This window comes from Budorcas taxicolor, chromosome 18 (assembly GCF_023091745.1).
Source record: "Budorcas taxicolor isolate Tak-1 chromosome 18, Takin1.1, whole genome shotgun sequence".
In the NCBI taxonomy this organism is placed as follows: domain Eukaryota; kingdom Metazoa; phylum Chordata; class Mammalia; order Artiodactyla; family Bovidae; genus Budorcas; species Budorcas taxicolor.
Window position 1 is genome coordinate 13,014,063 of NC_068927.1, and position 19,751 is coordinate 13,033,813.

At 56.7% G+C, this 19,751-nt stretch overlaps 1 protein-coding gene across 1 annotated transcript in view; it reads left to right on the forward strand.

Annotated features, from left to right (window-relative positions):
* The first annotated feature begins 7,457 nt into the window (after positions 1-7,457).
* Positions 7,458-19,751, forward strand: part of GSE1 (Gse1 coiled-coil protein) — a 393,189-nt gene continuing 380,895 nt past the window's right edge. The window contains exon 1 of the mRNA XM_052655462.1: positions 7,458-9,049. Coding sequence (XP_052511422.1) covers positions 7,712-9,049 — 1,338 coding nt within the window. The 5' untranslated portion in view covers positions 7,458-7,711. The remainder of the gene's footprint in view (positions 9,050-19,751) is intronic.

Below are 19,751 nucleotides of genomic sequence, written 5' to 3' on the forward strand. Positions count from 1 at the left end.
AGATGCAAGGGGAGCTGCTGGGAGGAGGCTCAGTTCAGGAGGCTGCTGCTGCTGCTAAGTCACTTCAGTCGTGTCCGACTCTGTGCGACCTCATAGATGGCAGCCCACCAGGCTCCCCCCATCCCTGGGATTCTCTAGGCAAGAATACTGGAGTGGGTTGCCATTTCCTTCTCCAATGCATGAAAGCGAAAAGTCAAAGTGAAGTCGCTCAGTCGTGCCCGACTCTTCGCGACCCCATGGACTGCAGCCTACCAGGCTCCTCCGTCCATGGGATTTTCCAGGCAAGAGTACTGGAGTGGGGTGCCATTGCCTTCTCCAGTTCAGGAGGCTAGCCATGCCTTAATTTCTGGGTGCTGATGACACAGATATGCTTAGCCTGTGAGAATTCCACAAGCTGGACCCACATGATGATGCCCATGGTTCTGTATGTACGTGGGCACACTTTTCTTTATGTAAAGTCTAATGAAAGCTTTTAGAAATTATTGCACCCTGGTTTAGTATTGGACACACACTTCAATCCTGCTTTACATCCCCATCAGTGAGTCCAGCACCAACCAACCGCAGAAATGAAAGACCAGGGCAGGCGGGCTGGCCATGGGGTTTAGAACATCCTTTGGTGACTCAGAGGAACAGCTGGAAGGAATCTGTGGCTGCTGGCTCCCGCCCCCCGCCCCCCCCCCCCCCACCGCCATTAGCCTGCACTGAGGTGCCTGTAGCCCACCAAGTAGTCCAGGGCCTGAGAGCCTGGGCTGCTGAGGGTTGGGGAGCCTGGGCTAAGCTGTGGCTGCTGGTGGAGCCACAGGCAGCATTTGAAGGTGTCTGGTAAGTCTGCCTCCCTGGCAGGACCCATCTAAGGACAAGAATCGGGAGGCTGGCCCAGCAGGCCAGGAGCTGGGCACGCAGCAGCAGGGTAGGTTAGAGCAAGGCTCTCTGGCCAGACTCCCTGGGTTTGTACCCAGCCCCACCAGTTCTGCTCTGTGACCTTGGGGACATGTGTTCACCAGTCAGAGCCTCAGGGTCCCCATCAGTAAAACAGGGTAAATAATAATGCCTATTTTTCAGGCTGTTGTGAGATCTAAACTAGGTGATGATGTAAGCTCTGAACATAGCACCTGGCATCGAGTCAGCATGCTGTGAACCTGAGCTACTTACTATCAGTACACACTGGGGGGCAATATTGAGCACCTACTGCATACCAGGCACTCTTCAGATAGTATGAAGTCAGTGGTCTACTTTTCCCCCCTCTCCTCCCCCACCCACCTATTCCCTGCCCACATGAATGATTACTGTGGGTTTTGTGCTGCAAGTCAGGGGTCTGTTGAGAAACCAGTGGCAAGGGAGTCTTTGAGGAGACTCAAGATTCTTGCAGCGTTTGTCCCCACATCCCCGGTGCAGATCCACCCAGGTGATCATTTCTCAAAGGAACTTTATAAGGCCCTGAAGTTCACGGCAATAACCTCGGGTTTTGCATTGGAGGAGGAGGTTGGGGGAAATAGTGTCACCAGAGGAGGTGTCTGGGCTGTTTGTGTCTGTATTTTTTGGGGGGTTCATGGGAGCAAGGCAAGATTTCAGGGGTACCTGATTCTGTTCTTAGACTCTTTACCCCATGCTCTTGCCCTTAATTGTGTAATGCAAGCAGCTTACAAAGTAGTTCTCTGGAGCACTTTTCTCAGGCCCCAGAGATGGAAAGTGGTCCTCCCACTTCCACCCTCTGACGCCCCTATATTTGAAAACAGAAGGGATGCTAAGCTAGGGTCACCAAACATGCTATATATTTTTAATGTTTACATTGAACAGATCAGCCCAGTTTACACATATAAACACTAGGAGATTTCACCAGCCCCAGCAGATGGGCGCTTACCCCAGGCCCAGGAGATAGCCCCTAGAACCTCAGTCTCTCCATCTCTCAGGTGGAGCTGGTGAATCCTTCTTCACCCCCTGGATTGCTGTGTCATATGAGCTAACGGATGTGAGACGGCTCATAAGACAGCCTTCATAAATCCCAGGGATTCTTTTTTTTTTTTTTTTTTTTGTTAACGGTTGCATTCCTTCCCTCTGAGAAGGAGGATATGCTTTTGCCTGTGGCCTGCCATGTTTGAAACTCTTTCTGAGCACAGCTTAAAAATACTTACTTCATTCTTAGGGGGAAACAAATGGAAAGAAATAAAAAAAAAAAAAATAGGACAGTCAGATGATAAATTTTGTTTTTCTGGTCCCCAGTGAGCCAGAGGCCAAACACACAGCACACATTGCCTCTAAAAGAGGAATGGTGGGCCAGCCTCTGAAGGGACAGGGTTCTGGGAGGGGTGCCTAAGGCCCTGTACAGCATAGAGAGAGGAGGAAGCAGGCAAGGGCGCCATGAGGGGGGCAGGCGGGTTGCAGGGTTGCGGGGAGCTGGGGCCACAGCGAAGGATTTGGTCTGGATTGCTGGCACTTGAAAGAATGAAAGACTGGAAGCCGGTAGAAGCAGCCAGGCAATTCTGGAACTTGGAAGGCACTGCGAGGTTTTGGATAGAGTCTGGCATCCCATGTTTAAGCATGGATTGGGCCCCAACCGAGTCCCCCGCCTTGTGACGCTGTGGGACCTCTCGAGGGAAGCCACCCAGAGACAGACACACAATACGACGTGTGATAAGTGCTTGGAGCCTGGAAACTTGCTCTCCCCCGCAGTGCGAGGGCAGATTCCTGTGGTTTCTGGGCCAAGGCGACCCTACAGGAAGCTGCAAATTTGCGATGTGCCCAGATGTTCCATGCTGACGGCCTTCTGGTCTCCTGCAGACCCAAGGTGGGCGTTTTCTCCCTGTCCCTAACACCGGGGTGCTTGTGAGCATCTGTTGGTGCTTCTCAATCTCATCATGCTTAGGAGTCCCAAGAATGAAGATGGAGAGCACTGGGTGGGTGGCGGTCCACGTGGTCTGCGGGTGCCTGGCCCCCTCTCCCCAGCTGCAGGGAGGGCTGGGGGCTCAGAGGGAAGCGAGGAGCCGACTCTGCTGGCACCTGGAGGCTGTGGCTCCATCGAGAAGTTGTTATGAATGAACCTTGAGACTTGGCCTCATCACTGGCACAGACTCAGCCTGTTTTGTGTCTGAGTTTCCTTAGGTGTGAAACTGGGGACATATGTGAGAACAAGCTGGCACCGAAGGGCTCAGGACAAAGCTAATGGCCAACAGAGCCAGGGGGTGACAGAGACACACCTCCTAGGCTCTGGCCCTAGCTCCACCTGCTGCGTGACCTCCGGCCCTTACTTCTCTTTGTCTCCTCACCTGGAAACGGGGACATAGCAGAATCTACCTCACTAGCTTGTTGCAAAATGTGTGGGTCAGGGACCTGTGTGTGCTTCACACTCAACCCATGTGCACAAGCGCTCCTGTGACGTCTGCATCCAGAGAGAGTGCTCCGCTTGGACGGTCTCACTTCACCTTGCTCACAGCCCTGTGGGGTGAGTTGCTTTGTTATCCTTGTTTTACAGCTGGGGAGCCCGAGACTCAGGTTAACTAGCAGGCCAAGGCTCGCACAGCTAGTAAACAGCAGAGCTGTGATGTCCATCTGGTATGTCAAGCTGTACCAGCGTCCGCACCCCAGTCACCTACCCACAAATGACCAACCATCATCACCTGCCTTCCTCCTGCTCTGCTCTGTTCTCACCTGTTCCCTGGCTCCAAGATGTGTGCCTGAGGACCTTCCTGAGCCACTGGGTCATAGAACGAAATAGAAACACCCAGTGGGTAGCTCTTCCCTCCACTCTAGGCCCCCTTTGTACACACACATAGGTACAAGCGTGAATACATGCATACATACGCATAGGGATGCACACACGTGTACACACTGACACATGCATACACATGAATGCAGGCATATGTGTACATACAGATGCACACATACACACATGCACACTCCAACACTTGCATACACACACTTTCACACATGTTGCGCACACTCAGGGTGCTCTCTAGATGACTAGCTTAGACAAGAAAACCACTCCCTCTCTTCCTGTCAACCTCCGAGGTGCTTCTCCCCGACTATGTGTGTGACCTCACTACCGTGCCCCGGTCACCTGGGAGTGCAGACAGGCAGTCGCAGAACCTCCTCAACCCCTGGGCAAGACAGGAAGGATACCCACACAGTCACCTACCATGTGTCAGGCCCCTGTCTGTCGAGGGTCATGACCCCATTGCACAAGGCAGAAAACTGAGGCTTAGGGAACTAAGGGGTTTGCCCAAGGCTGACACAGCTTGAGAGCGATGGGGCAAGATTGGGACCCAGGAGGTTGGGGTGCAGCAGTGAGCCAGGCCTTGGATCTACAGAGTGAGCAACACAGACCTGCTTCCCACAGGAGGGAGCACCCAGGCTCCTGGGGGGAATCAGTCAGAGAACAGTCAACAGAAAAATAAATAAAATCGTTGGCAAATTCCTATGCCAGTGAGCTGAGACTGAGAATGACAGGGCAAGCTACTTCAGTTGGAGAAGGAGGAAGTCCTCTGGGGGAAGACCAAGACCATAAAGAGGAGAGCAGCTGGCTTCACAAAGAGAGGCTGGAAAAGTGTTTGAAACAAGGAACAGCGTGAGCCAAGCCTTAGGGGACCCATATGTAACCCCCAGCGGACCTCTCTTTCCTGAGCCAGGGACTGTGTTACCAGCAAGCTCTTGGTCTGTGTGGGGCTTGAGAGTTATGCTGGGACACAGTTATGCAGACCTCACCCTTTAACACTCTCCTCATCAGGCTCCCTCCTCTTAGCAGGTATTAAAGATGCCAGAAGCAGGGAAGCCCCTTGGCCCTGCCCCCAGCATTCCCTCAGGACAGTCCTGCTGACACGGCTTTTTTCTGGCCTGGGTGAGAGCCCACAGTCCCACACTTCGGGCCATGGTGATGGTGATGCGCTTCCTGTTGACCCCTGAACTGTGAGCCCTGGAATATCCACCAGGGATTCCAAAGAGGTGGCCCTTTCTCTTGTTCCCTTTATTTATAATGCATGGCCTTCCTCCATGCCAAGAGGAAGCCTTGTTTTATTTACATGTCAGTGTCCCAGAGGGCAGTGGGGCCAACCTGGCACCTTTGTCCCCAGACTGACTCTGGGTTCCAGCTGGCGGGTTGGGACAGCTGTTAACTTTTCAGAAATCAGAGACTCAGATTTTTGAAGCTGGAAGGGATGGGCATTTTGCAGATGAAATGTGAACCCAGAGAGGCCTGGATTTGCCCAAGGCCTGCCCGCCAGCACCAGAGCAGCAGGGAGGATGGAGCAGTCTTGGCTGTGTCCCCTGCTGTGGACAGTCTCCATCCGCAGCTGGGTGACAGGACCCAGATGTTTGCCTAGTGACTGTGCAGCCAGGGAGTTGAGAACAGGGCCCTGGAACTGACTGCCTAGGTCTGAATGCCAGCGCTGCCATTCACAAAGTGTACCTTAGAGCTCAGTGCCTCTTCTTTCTCATCTGTAAAATGGGCTGATCATGGCACTTAATGCAGAATTATTGGGAGGAGCGACTGAGGGGATGTGTGTAAAGTACTTAGATTCTGCCCCTGGCACATACTAAGGTCTCTCTTTCTGTGTTTAATAAATACATGTATCTATACATAGGTACAGAAAATACATGGAAACAGTTAACCCCCTGTCAGAGCTTCTGTCTAACAAGAGGAAAAATGGGCCCAGAGTTGTTGAGTCATGTGCCCTGGAACACACAGCCCTTACACACAGGACCCTTTTTGCCCCTGCCCAGCAGTGGGCTGGGGGTGTGGCAGGCTAAGGAGTCTGCCCCAGGATGGTGCATTCTCTAATATGTCCCAGGAGACAGGGGACAGCTCCTCTTACCTCTGTCACCAGAATTAGAACCCTGGGCCGTGAAAGGTGCCCCCAACCCGGGCCTCCTCAAGGCTGTAAAGGGCCCGTTAGAATGGGGAGGGGGCAGGGGCCCCCCAGCTTACTCGGCAGCTTGCCTACTTAGGGGCTGAGGGAGCAGCCCTCCCTTGTCTCCTGGGATGCCGGTCTCGTCCTTACCTGGCTCCGGCTGCGTCCTGCTTGACCTTTACTTAAAGACCAGCTCTAGCGGCTGATGGGTTTCTGCGGGTCCCCGAGGAGACCCTTCAGACGGCCAGAGTCAGGCACGCTGGAGAGAGCCCCTAATTGGGGCAATGAATCATGAGTGCGGCTCCCGGCTGGACACAAAATAGATAGAGGAGCCAGTGAGCTATTGTGCGCAGTTTGGGACAAGGGGGGTGGGGGTGGGGTGGGGGCGTGGGGGGGGGGAGGCGGAGGAGGGGAGGAGGAGGAGGGGAGGAGGGAGGAGGGAGGGCAGAGGGGAGGGAGAGCGAGGGAGGGATTCCCCCGCCCGCCGCGCTCCCTCCCTCTCGCCCGCCCTCCTCCCCTCCTCCTCCCCTCCTCCTCCCCTCCTCCTCCCCTCCTCTTCCCCTCCTCCTCCTCTCCTCCCTGCGCACCGCCCGCCGCCCCGCCTCCCTCCTCCCCAATTAAATGACCCAACGCTTTGGCAGGCGCCGGAGCTCGCACATGCGGCTGCCGCTCCAGCCGCCCGGAGCCCGCCGCCGCCGCTGCTGCGTTCCGGGCGCGCTCGCCGCGGCGCCGCCGGGGGCTCGGCTGGCTGGGGGGGCGCCTCTGCGAGCGGCGGAGCGCCCGTGCCCGCCGCCAAACTTTGCGGCGCGCACACATGCTCCAAGTTGGGCGCGGCGGCGGGTGGTGAGGGCCGCCCCGGGCGCGCGGGGGCCGGGGCGGGCGGGCGGCGCGGCGCGGCCATGAGCGGGCGGCCGGCGCCGGTCTCCCGCAAGCAGCGGCTTATGGCAGCCGTGGGCGAGCGGACGGCGGGCGGCGGCGGCGCGCCGCTCTCCTGCTTTATCTGTGGCGGCGGCATCGGGCGCGGCAAGGAGCTGAAGCTGCAGGTGAAGCAGCCGGCGGCGGTGGCGGGCGCGGGGGCCCCGGCGCAGCCCTTCTTCCCGTTCCTGCAGCAGCAGGAGCCCGCGCCCGGCGCGCGCGAGCTGTCCCCGGCCGACGGCTGCGTGCTGGTGTGCGCCGTTTGCCGCTGCTTCCTGGGCGAGCAGTGGGCCGCCTTCGAGCGCGCCCGCACGCCCGTGGACAAGCGCATGTACTGGCTCAAGCGTCCCCACCAGTGCGACGCGGGCGCGGGCGGGCGCCGCGGGGGCGCCGCGGCCCCTCGCGAGTGGAACGTCGCCTACGCGCTGGGCGGCGCGGACGACGAAGACGAAGGCGGCGGACCCGGGCCCCGCGCGGCTGCCGAGGAGCCTCGAGACTCGGAGCTGTCGGAGCTGTCTGACACTGACCCCCTCTCTGAGCCCGACCCGGCGGCGCGCGACGCCCCCAGTCCCCACCAGGATGGGGCGCCAGCTGCGCGCTCCGCCCCGGGGCCCGGGCCTCGCGGTGGCCGCTGTCTGGAGTGGAGGCCGGCGCTGGGACCTTCTCCAGGACAGGGTGCGGAGACCCCGGTGTCTGGGGATGTGGAAGAGGAGGGAGTCTCCTCAAAGCTCCGCCTGGATGGGGAGCCCAAGGCCGGCATCCGGCGCCGGCGGAAGGGCCCCGGGAGGCACTGGGTCCCAGAGGCCCGGGCCAGCGTCCTGAGGGGAGTTCAGGACCCTTGGCAAGGGCCTTCAGTCCAGGTGGCCCCTGCAGAGGGCACAAAAGGAGCTCCTTTGGGCAGGGTCGCCAAGACTCCCGAGAGCAGGCCACTGGGGGAGAGCCGTGGGGGCTACTGCATGTCTGAGGACAGTGACATCAACATCACCAGCGAGGAGGAGGACCGCAAGGAGCAGCCTCTCCCAGGACCCCGAGGCCCCAAAGACAAGGAAAATGGTAGTAGCTGTGCACCCCGGGTTCCCCCGGAGAGCCGGGCAGCACCACCAGAGGGCCTTTGCTGCTACATCTGCGGGTCAGCGCTGTCCCCAGCCTCGCAGCACCAGATCCACGTGCAGAAACAGGAGAAGCTGGCCCAGGCCCCCTTCTTCCCCTTCCTATGGCTGCACAGCCCGCCTCCGGGGGCACAGCCCATCAGCGAGGGTGGTAGCACCCTGGTGTGCCCCTGCTGCTTCTCATCCCTCATGCAGCAATGGCAGAGCTTCGAACTGGCCAGTGTGCCCGTCCTGCAGCGGCTCTACGTGGTGCCCCTGAACAGCCACGCCCCAGGCATGGCCTCCAAGGGCAGGCGGCTCCTGAGGGAAGAAGGCCCACCCACTGGGTCCCTGCCGGAGGCCTGCTACCTCTGCGGGGAGGACTGCACCCAGGACGCCCGGGCCGTGGCCTCCAGGAGCCTCAACGGCAATGCCAGGGCCTCCATGCATTTCCCCTTCCTCAGCCTCCTGCCCTGCCCACCCAATGCCCAGGGCCTCAACAAGCGCTGTGAAGTCCGCAGCTGCCCCAAGTGCTTCAGCGTCCTGGAGGATGTCTGGGCCCTATACCGGGCTTGCCAGAATGAGGAGCTCATCACCTCAGTGCAGGGCTTCCTGGGCAGGTACCACCAGGCTTTCTCTGCCTCGGACCCTACTCTCTCCGAGCCGCCGTTGTTGGCCCAGGGCAGCCCAGCATCGATCTGTTACATCTGTGGGGCTGAGCTGGGCCCCGGGAAGGAGTTCCAGCTCAACGTGAACCCGTCCAGCCGCTTGGGCGAGAAGGAGCCCTTCTTTCCCTTTCTCACCGTCTATCCACCCGCCCCGCGTGCCAGGCCTGCCGACGCCACCGGCCTGGTGGCCACCTGTGTGCTCTGCTACCACGACCTGCTGGGCCAGTGGCTGCAGCACGAGGCCCGCGGTGCCCACCACGCCGTCAGCCCCTGGTCTCGGCAGTACCGCGTGGAGACATTCGTGTGCTTCTTCTGCCAGCAGGAGAAGAAGCGGTGTCTCGGGCTGAAGGCCGTGCGGGTGGCCCGGCTGCCCTTGTTTCTCTACACCCTGCGAGCGAGCCACAGCCTGCTAGTGGATGACGGGCGGCAGCTGGTCATCGGTGCCTGCATAGAGTGTGGGACCCTGGTGTGCGCTGGCCAGGGGCTCCCCCGCCAGGCACCCGTGGGCTGGAGCTCCCCAGTGGCAGCTGCGAGGAAGGTAAGCAGCCGTCTTCAGTCATCCTCTGAAACCCCAGCAGGGAAAGAAGAGATGTTTTCTATTCTGCCGGGGAGCAGTTTGCACTGATTCTGTGTGCTGTGTTCCAGCAGGAGGGGCCCTCTCGGGTCACTCTGCTATGCTAGCCGAGCTCAGAGGCCTGGGGCAGGCCAGAGGAGCTGGGGGGCCGAGTGGTCCTGTGGAAGAATAGGGCATTGCTGAAAGCAGCAGGCATGGGCCTGAACTTGAGTGTGTGTGCAGCGGAATCTATCAAACAGAGGAAGTTCGGGGCACGTCTGTCATCCGCCTGATAACATTGGTAATTAGTCCAGCCATGCGGGTCACTGAGAGGTCTCGTACTTACCCGGTTTGAAACACATCAGTAGTTCCTCTCTCTCGTTCCCACTAGGCTTAGCTTTTCCAGAATTTTCCACCCAAGTTCACACTTTTCCTTTGAGGCTCTCTGGTTGCTTAACAGCCAGTGAAGACAGATTTCCAGACATGGAGGTTTGGGGCCCGGGAGACAGTGGCCTAGACAGGCCTTTCTCCTGGTGGGAAGAGAGTCTTTCTTCTCTGCAAGTCAGCTGTGCCGGGGGAGGGCGGGAAGCCTGGCATGCACCCTGTTTATAAGGCGCCTGCCTTCACGCTGCCTGCCCGGGAGGAGCCAGACGGGGTTCAGTTAATTTTGGATCCGGCTTTGTAGAGGCCAAAGCAGGAACTGCCCCTGGTGGGTCTGGGGAAGCAGACATCTGTGAGTTATGATCACCGTCATGGCTACCGGGGCCCGGAATCCTAGTTTCCACTGAAGCCAGTGGTGCTAGCTTGTCTAATCCGATGCCTGGAGTTGTGGCCACTGGCGAGGGGCTGGCGGAGGACATGTGAACAGGGAAGGGTGCCTTCACTTGTCCAGGGGTGGATGTCCATCTGCTTGAAAGCTTCCTGAGTCTGCCTGCCATACAGACAGACTGTGTGTGCGCGTGTGTGGGCCCCTGGGTTGCATGTTCACACGTGGTGGCTGAGCTATAAAGTAGGTGCCTGGCCCTGACGTCTTCGTGCTCTGCCCAAGGTCCCTTCAGTGTCAGCATCCTCTTTGGGCTTAGTGCTTTCTTTGGGGGCTTTGGTCTGGTTTGGGGCTTCTGTCTTTAGAATGTTTGGGGATGGCTTCTCACCTCCACTGTAGATGCTAAACTCTCCTGGCAGTGTGGGGCAGCCCCGCCCAGGGTCTGCTGCTGGGAATCTGACCTGCAGTTCCTGGAAGGGTTGGTCCGAGAAGAGCCCAGCCCAGCTTTGAAGCAGGACAAGATTGGGTTCCACTCCTGCCCTTTCTCTTGTTAACTGAGTGCCAGAGCGGACGCCTCTCGTCCTCCCTGAGTACATGTCTTTAAACTGAGGAGCAAAAGTAAGCGTTACCTGCCTCGTGGGGCCCTGCTGCTGCTGCTGCTGCTAAGGTGCTTCAGTCGTGTCTGACTCTGTGCAACCCCATAGATGGCAGCCCACGAGTAGTGAGAATTAAATATATCGGGGCATTTGATTGCCTCTGCAAAATCAAGTGCTTGGCATACAGTGGGACCCCTCATGTTCTCCCAGTGTGTTGGGACAGATTCTTCCAGGATGCAGGTGGCTTCTGCAGGATGGGTACAGATTTTCATCTTGGCACTGGGGGGCATGGGATCATCGGAGCTCTCCCCATGAGGCCTCTCAGATTGTTTTCTGCAGACCATCAAACTGCGATGAGTTTTCCCATGTTGGTTTGCTCACCTGTTGGGAGTTGCTGAAATGCCAGCTGGGGGCCTTAGCTGATAGAACTTAGGAAGCTAAAGAAGCTGCAGTTCCCAGTCCAGCTGGGATGTGGGGCGCGGAGTGTGGCCAGGTGTAGATGAAGACGCTAGCTGCAGTCTGCCCAGAAAGGGCCAGTGTGAATACGGGAAGGCTAAAACATCACACTAACTTTTGCACCATTTCTAAAACAACTTATCTCATTTGCTTCTTGCCATGTCCATATGAGACCTTATTATTCCCTTTATAGAGATGAGTAAATGGAGACTCAGGGAAGTCAGATGGCCTCGTGACTATCACACAGCTGGTAGGCGGCCGAGGTGGGTCTTGAACATAGATGTTTCTGCCCCAATGTCCTGCTCCATAAAACTGTCTGGTGGAGGAAGAGCCTTGGAAGATGGGTGGGATTTGTTGGTGGGGGAGGATTCAGGAGAAGGGGAAATAAGGTTGGAGTGAACTAGAAGCCTTGAAATCAGGAAAAGAAGAAAGGGTTTAGAGTTGAAGATGCAGAGGGGCAATCAAAAGTGAAAGCAGGTTTGGAATGGGCTGGGCAGAGCTCCGCCTGGGGCTGGACCGTGGCAGCATCCCGGGTGGCAGGGGAGGCCACCGGGCCCCCATGAGGTGGGGCAGCAGTGTGGGGCTTAGGCTCTTCCAGACAGAGGGAGAGAGAAGCCACCACTCTGCCCCCAGGAGAGCCTGACTGACCGTCAGCAGACTGCAGGAAACACAGTCTCCCGTCCCTGCATTCACGCAGCGGATATTTATGGAGCGCCTCCTCTGAGCCTGCCGCTGTTCCAGGCCCTGGGCTCTGGTGGTGTCAGGGGAGAGGCCCAAAGTGTCCACAGAGAGGACAGCTTCCTGCAGAGCTGCGAGCATGGCAGAACGAGGCTACCGAGTGCCAGGGCGGGCACGGGGTGAGCACCCAGGGTCCCGGGGGCTACAGGCAAGCCCAGGGGAGGTGTGGAGGCCCCCATGCTCCTTTCCTGATTCCAGCTCTGGAGACTCTGGTGCTCACATCCATATTCCATGTCTCTCTTGAGGGCAGTTTGAGAATCTGGGGTGGGGCAAGTGGCTGGGGCATTGGAAAGTGGCTTCAGGGAAGCTGCTTAGCTGGGACAGTTTGTTCCAGAACCTGGTCTGTACCACCTGCTATGATGCCTCAGTTGTTTCCTGTATTTATTCATGACTAAATCAACTAGAAAGAAAACATGGAAGGAAAAAAGGGAGGGTGTCACTGGTACCTTCTGTTTAGATCGTGGCTTTTCTCACCAGCTGGCCCCCTCGCCCTGCAAAGCACTGTGCTCTGTAGCCACTGTCTCTTGAGCTGGCTGCTTGGATAGGGCTGTGTTGGGGGTGGGCTGGGGAGGCTGCAGCCCACCTTTTTGAGGGAGCTTGTCGGAGGAGGAGCCTCAGCACTGGGACCTTGGAAAGACCCTGGCTTGGCCTGAAGATAGATCTGGCTTCAATCTTCATTCTGCTGGGAGCTGGCTGTGTGACCTAGGGTAAGACTCTTGCCCTCTCTGCACCTCAGTTGCTGCCTCTGAGAAATAGAGATGCTCTTTCCTCTGAAAAGTTTGTGATGTGACAGCGGCTGACGGGCAGCAGAGGTATGGGTCTCATTCATTCCCTTCTCGTCCCTGAGCTGCTCCTAGCTCAGGGTGGGTCTCTCACTGGCACCCACGGGCTCTGGTGTCACAGCCTCTGCCCCCACTTTTCTGCTGAGGCAGGGAATGATTGTCCCTCTTGAGAGCTAGGAGGCACTGCTGGCTAGGCTGCAGAGATGGCATCTGAGGATGTAATAACCATGAAGGTCTAGAACGCTTCCCGAGTTCTAGCCCGTGCCAGACTTTACTGTTCTCACAGTCACTGGGTCCTCACAGCAACCCCGTTTAGGGAGGTACTGCTATCCTCATGTCATAGAGAAAAAAGCCAGTCCATAGAGGTCAAGGAGTTTGCCCAAGGCCATTCAGCTGGTGACGTTGAGGTCAGCACTGGACTGGGAGCCTGGCTTTGGAGTCTGTGCTCCTGACTTCTGTCCTCTCTGGGGCTCCAGCTGTAGGGTGGCAGTGCCCTGGGTGAGGAGGCCTTAATAGTCCTTGTGTGTGCCCCACCACCCGCCCCCAGCTTGAGCCAGCAGAGCAGCTGGGAGGCAGGAGCCAGCTTGCCTGGGCCAGAGGTCCTGAGAAGCCCCCACCAGCTGGCTCTGCTGCCAGCCCCCCCGACCCTGCACATTTTCCACCCACTGAGAAGTGGTGCCCTTTGTCTTTGCTGCTCCCAGCATTGCCCAGGTGTTCAGATTTCATCTGAGACCTCCTCCTGCTGCCAGGAGAAGTCTACTCCCGTCAAGGATGGGTTTGCCGCGTGATCAAGCACTTTCCTTGTGAGCCAGTTGGTGGCCAGGCTGCCCTTGCCTCTTCCCTCTGTCCAGGGAGTGTTCTGGGCAATGGAGCGTGCAGCTGTTTACCTAACCACACCTCGGCCTTCTCCGAGGGGACGCCCGCCCAGCCCCCCTGAGCCCGGCCTCCCAGCCTGGAACAGGTGTTGCCGCTGGGCTGCCTTTCTTTCCTCCGCGCTGACATCTGAGGCCTGCAGAGAGCGTCTGTCATCACTCGCCTGTCAGGACCGCGCGCACATCTGTTTCCCGTGTTCCCTGCTCTCTGCGCCCACTCAGCTCCTTGCTCTTCAGGGAGGGCCTGGCAGCCCCTCCTCCTAGGTCCAGGCTTGAGGGGCACCTGGACAAGGTGATTGGATGGAGGAGCCTTCCAGAAGGTGCCAGGAGAGGCTGCCAGCTGGGCTGACACTGGCACCCTGTCCCTGGCAGCTGCTGCTAAGTGACTGGGCTTGGCCTTTCCCAAGCTCTGACCACCTCCTCCGAGGGGAGGTCTCTGCTTTTCTTGGCGAGTTGGGAGCCATCTGCTCAGTCGAGTAAACTTTCCAGATGCGCCTCATCTTAACCCTGGAGGTGATTGGAGACAACTGGGATGGCCAAAGGTCTTCAAAACTCAGCCTCCCTGGAGACAGGGAAGGGGCCGGGGCAGGGCTGGAGGGGTAGCTTGCCTAGAGCTTTTTGGCCCCTTCTCTGCCTAGATCTCTCTGGATCTGACCCCTGGGAGGTTAACTCTCCTGTGACTGTCTTCTGAGCAATTGAAGGTTCTGGCCTCATTGGCACATTTTCTTGGCTGAGGAAGAGCCCGCATCTGGATTTCAGGTCCATCTTCTGTCCCAGGTCCGTGTCCCTGCAGGGACTGTGGAGAGGGATGGTACTTTTGCCCTCTGGGAAGAACATTTAGGACCTTGGCTTCCATTTGCCACTCGGCCCCAGAGGGAGCCCCGCGAGGGTGGTGATGGAAGGAGCTTGTGCACACCATGTGGCCTGTGCTCGTTTCCCTGGCGGGTCCTCAGGGGTCACAAGTAGTTTGCCTGCCACACGTGGAATCTGACCTGTGGTATCTATCAATTTTTTTTCTTTTTCCTCCAGCTTTATCAAGCTATAAATGACATACAGCATGATATAGTTTTAAGGTATATGCAGAGTGTTGATTAGATACATGTATCTATTGCAAAATGACCTCCCTTCCACCCCATAGTTGCCATTCCTTTTTGGTGGTGAACCCATCAAAGATCTGTTCTCTAACAGCATTTGAGTGTGTGATACAGCGTTGTAGCTGTAATCCTCGGTTAGATCCCCAGACTTGTTAACCTGTGGCTGGAAGTTCGGTGTTTCCCCGTTCATGGGATCTAGGTTTTAAATTTGGTATGTCATTCTGTGGCCCCAAAACACCGTGATGTTCTGTGCTGGGGAAGATAACGTGTTAGGGTCAGAAAACCCTCATGGATCATCAGTTTTCAGGCAGCATTATATCAGGAGGACCAACAAGCCCACAGCCTAAGGCCACTTTCGTGGGTTTATTTTTTCCAGTGAGGAAGCTGCAGTGCCTGATGGGTGAGGTGGAGTTCATCTCAGAGGACGGCAGGGGCCAGTCGGGTGGGCTTCGCCAGGGAGTCAAGACTGTGGGCTGACTCTTGTTTTTGTTTTGTTTTTACATTGATATCTAATTCACACACTACAAGACTCACTCTTTTAAAGGATACAGTTCAGTGGCTTTTAGTGTTTTTACAGGGTTGTGCAGCTGTCTCCACTGTCTAGTCCAGAACATTCCTGCCTCCCCCCGAAAGAAACCCCTTCCTTATTAGTGGTCACCTCCCACCCCCAGGCCCTGGCAGCCACAAATCTCCTGTCTGTGGATGTACATATTCTACATTCTGTAGAAATGGAACCGCACGATATGTAGTCATTTGTGCTTGGCTTCTGTCATTTTGCATGTTTTCAAGATTCACCTACATTGTAGCATGAATCAGTACTGCAGCCCTTTTAATGGCTGAATAATATTCCACCACATGGATAAAGCACATTTGGTTTATCAGTGGATGAACATTTGGGCTGTTTCTGCCTTTTGACTGTACACTGTGAACATTTGTGTACAGGCTTTTGTGTGGATCTGTTTTCTCTTGGGCAGGTAACCCAGAGTGGAATTGCTGGGTCTCCTGGTAATTCCACATTGACTCTTTCAGTTCTCTTTTCCTTTAGGGGCTTTAGGCAGCCAAATTACATGCTATGACTTAGGCTTGAGAAAGTCACATTTGTTGCTCCTTGAAGCTGTGTTCTGTCAACTCGCTGACCACTGTCACACCTCCATAGGTGATCTCCACCATGGAGTTTGTTTGGAGCTGGGAGTTGGTCTTCTCCCTGGAATAAGAGAGTTTTCTTGAGAACATGTTGCACTTGCTCGTGGGGTTTTTTTTTACCTGCTCCAGCTATACCCCTGGAAATTAGAAGCCCAGATTCTGGCCCCAGAACTCAGTGGCCTTGGCTCAGACCCTCTACCTATCTGGGTCTCAGTTTTCCCCTCTGTGCAATGGGAGCAGATGGTAAAGACTAGAAGCTGAGCCCCTTGGCTCCTGTGCAGCTGTCAGGCTCTCATCTCTCTGCACCTGTTGCCAGGAGTGGCACTGGGCAGTCGAGAGAGGAGATCCTTGAGGCTGAGCTTTAGCTTGGCCTGTGAGTCCAGCCGCTCTGAAAGTTCTCTGCCCCTCACTGGCCGCCCCAGCCACTTGCTGCCCGACCTATTTGGTGTGGAACCCTGAATGAAATTGATTGCTGGATTGGATTTCCTTCCAGAGGTGCCAGCAACCTTGAATGGATGACACAAAGGTCACAGTTGGTATTTGGCTCAGCTGAGCCAGGCAGGCATGCTGGGGCCCTGGGCAGGAGCAGCCACCTCTTGAAGCTATTTCTACCTGCAGAGTATGAGTGAAGTGGGGAGAGGAGGCAGTCCAGGGTCCAAGGAGGACCCCTCAAAGGTCAGAGCCCCCCAAGGTCACTTTGTCCTGCCCACCTATTAGTATCAATTGTTGGCAGAGCCAATGCCAAGGAAGATCACTGAGGGGGTTCTGTCCACCCCCGGTCCTGACGCAGGCATCGTGAGGTCTCAGGACATGATGATGGCGACGATGATGCCGTAGCAGATGACGCTGATCTGATGGCGTGCACTCTGTGCCAGGCACTGCACTCCTCCGCAGACTGCCTGTTCCTCCTCTGACCACAGAGGGTGGCGTGCACTGCCCCCTGGAAAGGTGGCATGAGTTCTTTTTCTCAGATGGGGAGACCAGGGCTCCTGACCTTGAAAGTTTTGGATTACATGGCAGAGCCAGGATGTGAGAGAATGGGTGGTCTAACAAATGGCCTCTCCCCATGCCCAGGCGTGAGTGGCACTCATGGGAGAGGGTGTGGGGCTGGCAGGAGCCCACCCTGATGGAGCCACAGGAGAGGCTGCCCTTGGACTCCTGCACCAGCTCCCTGAGGGGGCCAGCGGGGGAGGCGTCAGAGCATTGGCACACTGCAGCCATGTTTTATAAGCCTTCCCAGACCCGTAAACCTCAGCCGGCTTTCAGACGAGGGTTCACAGATGGGGATTAAGAGGTTTGTGTGGGTTCTGCCGCCGGGAGGGACAGAGACAGGTGGGAGGCAGGCATAGCTTTGCAGACTCCCAGACGCTGCAGCCCCGGGTCAGGAGGCTCAGGGGTCCTGTGTTCACAGCCTCAGAGAAAACCTGGTGACACGGGAGGCGTGCAGGAACCTTTCAGGCCTGTGAGGCTTAGATGGCCCGAGAGGGTGGCCTTGCATGGGCGTAGGTGCCAGCTCTTTTAATCCTGAATCCTTTGACGGCAGGATCTCTCCCCAGACCCTTTTCCTTCCGGAGTGTCTTGCTCAGATGTATTCTGTTCTTTCTTTTGTGTGACTGTGCAATGCCCCGGGGCCATCAGATGAGGCGGCTTGAAATGTTTTGAGCAGTCCCTGCATCACCAGCCCTCCACACCCAGCACCTTGGATGCTGAGGGCCCCAGTGCCAGGAAAGAAAGATGAGGTTGGGCAGCCGCACTGTGCCCGCTCCCCTGGGTCTTGGTGGGGAGGGGGCGGTGCCATACTGGAAACAAGGCTTCTGTCTTGTGTCAGAGCTGAGGCTCCTTGGGCACACATACACCCCGGTCCAGAGTAGGGCAGCCCTCCACCCTGGTCTGGGCACAGCTTGGTCTGACTGCACTCACCCAGCCCCCCTCTTGCAGAGGAAAAGACTGCTTCTCTTGCCCCTCACCTTCTTCCTCTTGTGAAGCTGTACTTTCTTTGCTTTTCAAAACTGTGAGGAAAGTGGGCTCTGGCTCTAGTGACTCCTGCCATGGAGTGGCCAGAGTCCTGGTTAGCAGGCAAAACCTGGACCTCACTCACCTGTCACTCACCAGGTGATGGGGAAGCACCAGGTTTTCTCTGAGGTGAGAGCTGGCTTCGGGGCAGGTCCTGAGGAGGGTGGGCACGGGAGGGAGCCTGGAGACCCTGACCTGGAGGATGGCCAGTTGTGGGGGCATGAGAGGATAGACCCTTTCCCCCCACAGCCCCCCGTCCACTGACTGGGCACACCCTGACACACTCACCTCTCACACCCACTCTTTTTGCACACATACACTCACACGAGTGCATGCTGTCTTGTATGAACAACACATACACATTCCCACATCACATTCTCTGAGAGGTCTTAATATCTGTCGCAATTTTTAATGTCTTTTTTTCCCCTTAGTTTTGTCAAATTTTGCTTCATGTATTTTGAGGCTCCTGCACGTTTATGGTTTTTTCCGTCTTTCTGATGAATTGGCCTTCTTATCACAGATACGTGTCCGTCTGTCTCTGGAAAGATCTGTGTCTTGAAGTCTGGAATCATCTCCATCTGAAAATCAAGGCCTATGAAATCCAGAGAGGGAAAGGGACTTTCCCATGGCCACATCGCTGTCCGTGTTAAGGGCAGGATTCACTTCTCTCTGTGCAGCTCCTAAGGTTTCTCCACCCCAACGGCGGCTTTGAGGCAGGGGGTCTGAAAGAAGCCCCATTCTGATACCTTTCTGGGCGCCTGCCTTTTGCTCTCATGACTGTCAGGTGGCCAGAACTGTGTCCCCGCCCGCCCTCAGTAGAGGACCCCCAGGAGCCCCAGAGGTTGGCCTCCACTGGAGCCGAGCATCTGGCTTGCAGCCTGCGGAGCTCAGCTGAGCATGCTTGGAACACCCTCTGGAAATTTCTGGCCAAACTCTGCTCTGCAGCTCTTGACCCTCCCTATTCCGTTTGGTGAGATTGTTCTGAGCGGGTTGGGCAGGCCTTCCCAGGCTCACATGTAGAATTTTTCCAGGTGGCAGGAGAATGCCCCCCTTGCTGGCTTCTCTGGTCTGTGTAGGCCTTTTGGAGCTTGTGCCAAATCCACTTCCTGGTGGCTTGACCCCCAACTAGGCCCACGGTCTGGAGCTCCTCGGGGGCTCTGTGCTGTCTATCTGAAATTCAGGCCACCCACCAGAGGGGCCGAGTCAGCCCAACCAGGCCTGCTCCTGGGTCCTGGAGGAGAGCTGCCTCCACCTCCCTCGGGCATCCTGGGAAACCCTGGGACCCGCAGGGGGCTTGGGAGGGGTGTTGCTTAGGAGATTTTGTGGGGAGAATTGATGCAGTAAGGGGACATGTTTGCCTTAAAGCTGTAAATAAGGGAGCATAAGTGAGGTGTTGGGTTGGTTCCCTCAGCAGCATTTCACTGAGCCCTGACAAGGCCCTAGATGCTACGCTCAGAGTTCAGGACTATGACTGTGCCAGGTGGAGGCTGTGAACGCTGTCATTTATCTAATGCTAGACATGGTCTGTCCTTGTAAAACACATGATTGTTTTACATACCACTGGGCGAGAAAAGTGCTGTTCATGAAACCGACACCCTATCCATTATAAGGTTCATCCTGATTTCAGAAGTTTAAAATGTGAAATAGTCTGAGTCCTCAAATCAGTGAGATGCAGTGAAGTGAATGAGGATGATGGTGATAAGGAAACAGCAGCGGCAGCTGCCATGTGTTAGATGCTCATAAGACATTGTCTTACTGGCCCTAGTGACTAGGACTCTTGGGGGTGAATGGGGGAAGTTGGCACCTGTCTTTCTGGCTGGGCCCCTTGGGGTGACTTTGCAGAGCCTGCTTAAGGTCCCACTGAGCCCAGATAGGGCCATGGTTGGGGCTGCCACAGTGAAATGGCTACACTGGGCACCATGGAGGAGCAGTCAGCCTTGAAAGGCCCCTCGCCTATGTCACCTCCAGGTCCAGGCCAGGCAACAGGGAGCAGCCCAGCTGGCAGGCTGGCCCTGCAGTGTTCTGGTGCCCGGGGCTCTGTGCCCCAGGGGGAGTGATGGGATCCCTTGTGATTCTGGCTGCAGTGGCACTGGGGCCTTAATTAGGTGGAACAGCCTCAGCAGAAACTGGCAGCTGCGTGTTCAGGGGCCCCGACTGGTGGGAGCGGCAGGAACAGGGCTGCCACTGATGCCCCCCACGCCCCCACCACCCTACTGGGGGCAGCTTCAGG